General features: G+C 35.2%; 2 protein-coding genes across 2 annotated transcripts; one reads left to right on the top strand and one right to left on the bottom strand.

Annotated features, from left to right (window-relative positions):
* The first annotated feature begins 2,246 nt into the window (after positions 1-2,246).
* LOC117111716 (adenosine receptor A2a-like) lies at positions 2,247-3,378 on the top strand. The gene has a single exon (XM_033254710.1). It carries the CDS (start codon positions 2,334-2,336, stop codon positions 3,348-3,350), a length of 1,017 nt encoding a protein of 338 aa, XP_033110601.1. The 5' UTR covers positions 2,247-2,333; the 3' UTR covers positions 3,351-3,378.
* A 1,146-nt stretch (positions 3,379-4,524) lies between these two features.
* On the bottom strand, positions 4,525-7,565 carry LOC117111685 (potassium channel subfamily K member 16-like). The gene is made up of 2 exons (XM_033254668.1): positions 7,009-7,565; positions 4,525-5,411 (listed from the first exon to the last, which is right to left on the bottom strand). The coding sequence occupies exons 1-2, from the start codon at positions 7,334-7,336 to the stop codon at positions 4,693-4,695; spliced, it is 1,047 nt and encodes a 348-aa protein (XP_033110559.1). The 5' UTR covers positions 7,337-7,565; the 3' UTR covers positions 4,525-4,692.
* Positions 7,566-8,566: the final 1,001 nt, after the last annotated feature.

Below are 8,566 nucleotides of genomic sequence, written 5' to 3'. Positions count from 1 at the left end.
ATCTTGTGTTAAGGTGATCAATTAACATATCAGCCTGATCATCATATCTTTCATCATTATCAACAAAGGGATTAAAAGTATATTCAGAAGTATTAAAATTTGAGTCATTACAATCGTTTTCCTCAGATAATTGATTAGAGAATGGAAGATACAAAAATTCATTATCGTTTATATTTAAATTTGTATGAGAGAAGACGTTGACAAGAAAGCAAGAATAAAGAAAAGAAAAAGCAAACAAGGTGAACAAACAAGTAAAAAAGTACATTTACATATAATAGATGTAATTGAGGAAACATGTAAACGGTGGTACACATTGTCTAACTATACACTTAGATTACATTGTTAGTTATATTATACAGTTTGACCTAACACTATTAGGTCAAAGAAGATATCATTGTACAGTTCAAGCTTCCAGGTCTTGCTGAAGCCGGGAAAGATCCTGCCGAGTGCAAATAATTAATTTTTTCATGCTGTTGGTAAGTACAAAGATTTTTCCGTCTAAGGTCCAGGTAGATTTAATTGATTTAGCATGCCTGGTCTTTATATCTCGAAATAACTCCGAACGTTTCAAAGCAAGATTTTCATGTAAAAAGTATTTGGTGCCTTTAAATTGTTTCTTTGCATTGAAAACTTCTCTTCTCTTGTAATTAGAGAATTTGATGATAATACGTCTAGGTTTGTTAGCTTCGGATCCCTTGTTAGGACCTAGTCTATGAGTTCTATCGATATCGGTGTTTTCAACGCTGACATTTAGCTTTTCTTTGAATACCTTCATCACTTCCATATCCGTGTTCTCGTTGACCGTTTCTGAAACTCCGTGGAGTATTAGACAATTTCGACGAGAATATTGTTCGGCTTCATCGATGTTGTTTTCTAAGTTCGTAATTCTTTCTTCTAGACTAGTTATCATCAGTGAATCTATGAAGATTAGCTACGACAACCTGTTCTCCCAGAAAAATCCAATTGAATAGTTTAAAGCTTAAGAGGCAATATTTCAAGGCATAATTCATATTAGTAGGGCGGAATTAAGCTAAATTCACATCGGCTCCGAGCCGAAATTCCGACCGTGTTTCCGATGCGCTGAACGCCAGCGTCTCTATTCCTACACACTGATTCGATTTTCGTGTCGGCTCTACCGGCAGGCCTTCCGATACAAAAATCGGATTCGGTGTGAATGTTTAGTGATTTGGTAAAAATGATTAATGTTTATGACATCGTTGAGTAGGGCTTATAGTATCTAATGGTTTTTTAATTTATATATTGTATCTTTATTTGAACTAATAGGCCTAATGCATATGAATTAGATAGTACACATATCTCCAAGTGTCGAAATGCACGCCTGTGTATTATACTTATTTGAGATTAATCAGTGGACCTTTCGGCATATGAATTTGTGATTGTATTTAAGGTTAATGATAGAATAACACAATGTTGAAATAGAATTGCAAAAGCAAAAGACATACAGTAGGCATATGAATGATGCATTACGAAAGCACTCTGTTCTCAAAAGCTATTACTGGGTGTCAATTTGAATACAGTGTCGCTGTATGCATATTCTGGCCTGTCACTTGGCGTGTGTACGTAATGAAGAATAATTGCTATTTAATTTGATAAATTAAAGTCTGATTCGTTTGAAATTACTGTGTCTTGTCTAATGTCTTGTAATAAATAACTCATTTGTTTTGTTGACAACATCCGGGTTTTTTTTAAATCAAGTTCGTTTGACAGTTCCTGCCTCTGATGACTTCTTACAATGGTTCTCTTGTTACCATGGTTACATGGTGGAGATATCTCGAGTGTCGGAAATGACGTTTTGTAGCCGATGGCACATCTGCCGCGTAGCCCCGTGCGACAAATTTTTAATTTAATCTGGGGTCATGCAGTAAGTAATGTTAATAAGTACCATTTTGCTATCATCATACCTGTACGTTTTCTAACTTCAGTACAGAACCGAGATACGGATATATCTGCATTGTTTTTTAGTATTTTTGCTTTACACCCCCACCCACTCCCAACATCCCTGGAATAGAGAGCAAATATCATATGCATGTAAGTACCTACTTGTTTAAATATTTCTAATAAGATGTCTAGAATTATTCGTTATGCATTATTTGAATATGCGTGAATATGGGAAAATCCGCAAGTCGATGAGGATTAATTTATCTTCCTTGAGTTTTCTAGTACACATCATTATTTAAACCCTATCGTACTATTTTTTTAATTGTTAGATAAGCCGTGATTATACTTCTGTTACAGAGAAAAAAACAATTACGTATATATTTGAGGCTATTATGATGACGTTTATATAAACCAACTTGTATCTGCAATTTCAAATGGCGACAGTTGACTTACCGATACAAGATGACATCTGTCTTGGATTGCTAATATTTGTTATCTGCTTGAGCCTACCTCTCCTGATAACGATTGTGATTGGGAACCTTGTCGTCATACTTAGTATTTACCGTAATCAGGAATTGGCGAACACCTCCAGTTACATTTTTATATCATCGTTGGCACTTTTCGATTTTTTAACTGGTTTGATAGGATTACCTTTTGCCATCGTTGGATTTCTTCTTCGTCGACAGTTTCTTTATAGCGTGAACTGTGCAATATGGTATTTTGCACCATGTATGATATTTGTACAAGTCTCAGTACTGAACATGGTATTGATCACATTCGATCGATTCATTGCGATTAAATATCCCTTTCGATACCATAAGTGGATGTCGCCTGGAAGAGCAATTCGCATTTCTATCTTTGCAGATCTATTCGGTATTCTCTTTGGAAGTATGTCATTCATTGTCACTGCCGTAGCTGCCATTTTTGTTCCATTACCAAATGTTACTTATGAATATGATTGTGAACAATTTCCCTTATATGAATATTACGGTGCACCCGCATATAATTACTTAGCAAATCCGCTTGGAGGTTTGACGATTCCTACTATGTTTATTCTCTATGCGTATATTTTCACAATTGCCTCAAAGAAGGCGAAGGAAACTGCTACACGACATGGGAAAAGAGTCGCCACTCGAGAAATGAAAGTAACCAAGACCACAGCCATAGTACTTTTGGTTTACACTTTGTGTATTGCGCCAAGTGTCATTAAAGGTATTTTCCAGGAATATATCGAAAATGGTTCCAATTGGCTAGTGTGGTACCCATGGTTTGCGGATTATTTAGCAACGTCCAACTCGATGGTGAATCCGTTTATATATGCCGGAAGAAGTAAAGTGATGAGACACGAATTTAAGGAAACTATTAACATTTTCGTTAATAAGATTTGTAAAAGGTCGACTAGAAAAATTGCACCGAAAGAAAAATCAAAAATAAAATCAATGACTATATAAACGAAAGGCCTAGTAATAGTAAAACCAGGAGTGGATTCAGTAGGGGGGGGGGGGCTGGCCGGCACCGTCCCCACCCCCTTTTTGGAAAGTTAAAAAAAAATTAAAGAAAAATTTAAAAAAATGATCGCCCAAAACGGCTCAGTGGTTATTTTCGGGCGTCTAAAAAACAATTTCGCAGGGGCATGCCCCTTGGACCCCCTGGTGGTGTTATCTTGATCGGCCCCACTTTCGCCCCCCTCCCCTTTTCGGACATATCTGCATCCGCCCCAAGAAACATTTTCTTTTACTGAATGCAATCATTTCACCGAGGCACGCACTTCATTTTGATTATCAAATCAATTAATTTATTTTTCACTTAAAAATTGTCACAGAGTGCACAATAGAGGGAAGGAGGTGTTCACTGAGTGCTGACTATTGACTATTGAGTGGATTTTGGGAGGTTTGCACTGTGTGTACACAGTATGTTCACGGTGTGAACAATTTGGAATAAAGTACACACTGTGTTCACATTGCGTCCAACATTGATGAAACGAAATATGGAAAGAAGGAAAATGTTCATTTTTATACTTACAGTAGTGATTTTGTAATGTTTATACTATAGCATTACCGCAAGATGGTTTAGAGTTAGATGCTTTAATCGTATTTTAATTCCCAACAAAGCCTTAGTGGCCCAGTTGGTTAAGGCGTCTGTATAGACAGCAGAAGGTCTGGGGTTCGAATCCCGGTTGGGGGCACCGATTTTTCACATTCGCAGATTTCTCTTAAACGTTTAAAATGTATTTAGGCCTACATATATTTATAGCATTATACTACAAGATGGTTTATTATATCACACACACACACACACACACACACACATATATATATATATATAGGTCTATGCATTGTAACTTCTAAAACTTTATTGTTTTTATAATTCATTTCGGAAACAAAAACAAAAGAAACAAGATAATCTGAACTTAAAAACCTACGCCCTATTGCGCCATATCTATGTACTGCGGAAATAATGGCCCACGGTCCGCCAAACGAGGCCTCGCGTGACAAGCCCATCATGCGGGTGAGTTTGCACGCCGTGCTGGCCGCTTCCAGTCCGCCAGCCAGAATTTGACACACCCTCAGCAAACACAAAACGTTCATATAACGTTCGAGAACGTTGTGGTTAGGTATAACCAGAGAGTGCCCTCACTTAATCATCGAGCACTCAAACTTCACCTCTCCCCCTCGCCATATTTCAATACTCCTAGATAAGCCACAACTCTATTGTTTTATTCGTTTGGTTTACGACGTTCGTCATGTGGTGTGACAATGATTTCCTGAACTTTACTTAACAAGACATGGAGCCTCAAGTTTGAGTAGATTTGTCACAACCGAAATATTCCATTGCATTAATGTCATTTCTGACCGTCAAACTGTGCGAAATAGAAGAGATTGTAAGCTTTGAATCAATTCTAGTCCTATCATCCTCGGCTGGAGGGAACTCTTCGAGGGATATCTTCTCATCATCAATTTCTTTTTTGAATGCAAACTTTGGCGCTTTTCGTTTTATGAACTTTTCCGCAGTAAATGAAAGCTTTTTCACTTTCTTTGTATTGTAATCTACGATGGCCTTAAATATGGCAGTGAGAACGCTGAGACCCGTTATAAGGTACAATATTGTCACATATCTCAATACAACTTGGTGACGATGACGTTCAGACGCTCCAATCACGTAGTCTCCAAATCCAATCGTCGAAAGCGATATGAAACAAAAATAATAGCTCTCGTTTACAGTCCATTCTTCCATCAAGGTAAGACCCCAGGCTGGTAAACTAATCAGACAGGTAAACGTTAAGAGCGACATCAGCAAAGCAGTGACAATCCTGATTAATCGATTAAGCCTATTCTGTTCTTTTCTACTCCTGCATACATTCTTAGTAAAAAATCGAAAACAAACTTTCCACAATTTCATAAATATTGTTCCAATATGAGAGACAAAGACAGCGGTTAGTGGAATACCGATGCACGCGTACAAAATACAAAACCACCTTCCTAAATTCGTCTGTGGCACCATATCTCCGTAACCTATAGGAGAAACAAATTTAATAAAATATAAATAAAATTATTATTTACATTGTTATCAATAGTAAAAGTATATTATTATGGTTATTTTATTATTATTATTATTGATATCATTATAGTATTATTTTTATTATTATAATATTATTGTTATAATTATTATTTTTATTATTGGTATTATTGGTCAGGTTCACACAAAAGCACTACTAGTATCCGAATCGGGAGCACGCCCGATCGGTTTGCGATAACCGTTACCAGGATCCGGATGCGCTAGTGGTTAGCAAGCGCTATCGGTTAGCAAGTTGAGCACGTTTCCATTATCAACCAATCACACGTACGCGTTTCCAATTTCCTTCACCAGTGATTCGACGATCATCATCTTCTTGGTATCTGGATCGGGGATTGTCTTGTATGAACGCAGGATCCAGATCCTAACCGGAACATAGCCATTATTAATATATTCTCCTTACATTTTTAATTTTCTATAGCTTTATTGATTGTATGTACTTGTAATTTTATTGTATTTTATTGTATGTGTTGCTGGGCCCTGAAGGATAAAAATGCTTTGGCACTGATCAGGTCACCGAGGGGAAAAGAAAAAAATAATAAATAATTATTATTTATTATTTAAGTTTTCTTTTGGTTTTGTATTCTTCCGTTACTTTGGCTGTTGTTTCTCAGCGCATGAAGACAATATTGTAGGCCAAAGTATATAGCCATTACCATTACCATTAACAAATGCTTGCGGCACACTAAAAAAAACTGATATTTTTTTGCAAGTATTCCTGTTTGGATTCTCAGCATTATTCTTCCGATGACGACTGAGAAGCAACTGAACCGAAACTCTCAACTACTTTGTAGTAATGCTAATGTAGGCCTAATGCCATATACTGCAACGAGTTACAGTTAAAAGTCCCGTAAACACAACGTAAAAATAGATAAATAGTAATAAAAGTGATCCACAACACAATAATGTTATAATCGTATCAAGTATTATATAGCCCTTCAACCAAACGTTCCCCTTTTCAGTTATAAGCCTAGGTCTATATATATATCAAAAAAGGGTAGGGATTCGAACCGGTTACCGTTCAATATGGAGAAACTGTGCTCAAATAATATTGAAAATGATGTAAAGTTCAATTCAATTCTATTGATTGACATTGACATTAATTTGCTTCCTTTTCACGTTCGTCACTGCCTATCAACAAAAGGACGTGCGCATACGATCCCTCGCTATTGACTATTGAAGTAAGAAACTCTAGAGGGCGCAGTTGTTATTTTTATACTTTAGTTTTGCGCTATTATTATATATCATATTAATATTTTATGATTTTGTATGTATTATATATACATCACGGTGCACAATACAATATATCACACGCCTTTATAGTTACTTAGGCGGCGGCGCTAGAATACTAGTAAATGAGCTATGCTCTTTGATGACGTAAGACAATATAGCTGATAATGAGGTGAGGATGAGGTATTATTTTTGGATTTGGTTACACATTAACTATTTTAGCGTAATATTTTTGAAGGTGATGGCACCTAGGGTGACCGCTTGATGTTAAATGAAACCCCCAAATTTTAAATGTAAAGCTCTTACCGATTGTCGTAACAATGGTTGCACTAAAGAAAAAGGTTTCATGAAAGTTTTCCCAGCGTGTTGAAGAAACGTTGAATAAATGGTGTACATGGCGTCCATACGATAAACCCGTAACTGCAAATATCAATGTCAAAAGGTCTTGTTCGTCAACGCAGTTATATTTCACGCAAAATTGTCCAACAAGCTCGACAGCGTTACTATCGACCTGCGCATGATACGATGATTCGAAATACCTGAAACATAAAGCGCCTATAGTCAGATAACCGGAAAACAATAGTAGCAATAATATAAACAGACCAAATTGCTTCTTATTTGAAACAAACGCCATTTTGTTCCCTATCGCGAACGGAATGATAAGCGTTGTGCTTTATTAATTGTGTACAACATTTCTAATTCTAATTTCTAATGGCGTTTCAATGTTATGTCTACACTGTACGTAGAAATGCTGGTAGGTTATGCAATAGCAACAAACAATAACTCTAAAAAAATTAAGCAATTACTAATGCACTGTGTAAATAGAGTTTTTGTGTTGTTGTACAGTAGCAATCAGTAATTTGCAATACGCTGAGATTTGGGTAACTTCATTTCTCATACATATACACACACATACATATACACACACATACATATACACACACATACATATACACACACATACATATACACACACATACATATACACACACATACATATACACACACATACATATACACACACATACATATACACACACATACATATACACACACATACATATACACACACATACATATACACACACATACATATACACACACATACATATACACACACATACATATACACACACATACATATACACACACATACATATACACACACATACATATACACACACATACATATACACACACATACATATACACACACATACATATACACACACATACATATACACACACATACATATACACACACATACATATACACACACATACATATACACACACATACATATACACACACATACATATACACACACATACATATACACACACATACATATACACACACATACATATACACACACATACATATACACACACATACATATACATATACATACACATACATATACATATACATATATATGTATACATATATACTTTTAGAAGTATATATATACATATACATATATATACATATACATATATATATATACATATACATACACATATACATACACATACACATATACATACATATATACATATACACATACATACATATATACACATACACATACATATATATATACACATACACATACATACATACACATACACATATACACACATACACACACACACACACACACATACACATACATATACGCACATATACATACACATACATACATATATATATACATATGTACATATATACATACATACATATGTACATATATATACATATATATACATATATATATATACATATATACACATATACATATATATATATATATACATATATATACACATATACATATATATATACATATATATATATATATAC

The sequence above is a fragment of the Anneissia japonica genome, unplaced genomic scaffold (genome assembly GCF_011630105.1).
Source record: "Anneissia japonica isolate Jap-2015-1 unplaced genomic scaffold, ASM1163010v1 scaffold287923_len1623670_cov205, whole genome shotgun sequence".
Classification (NCBI taxonomy): Eukaryota; Metazoa; Echinodermata; class Crinoidea; order Comatulida; family Comatulidae; genus Anneissia; species Anneissia japonica.
The sequence above is the reverse complement of the archived record's forward strand: the minus strand, read 5'-3'. Positions and strand labels throughout refer to the sequence as shown.

Bases quoted from the DNA above. Each gene is read 5' to 3' on its own strand.
- LOC117111716 (XM_033254710.1), top strand. From the start codon at position 2,334: ATGGCGACAGTTGACTTACCGATACAAGATGACATCTGTCTTGGATTG.
- LOC117111685 (XM_033254668.1), bottom strand. From the start codon at position 7,336: ATGGCGTTTGTTTCAAATAAGAAGCAATTTGGTCTGTTTATATTATTG. The intron at 5,412-7,008 runs GTAAGAGCTTTA...TTTCTCCTATAG, and splicing joins AACCATTGTTACGACAATCG to GTTACGGAGATATGGTGCCA.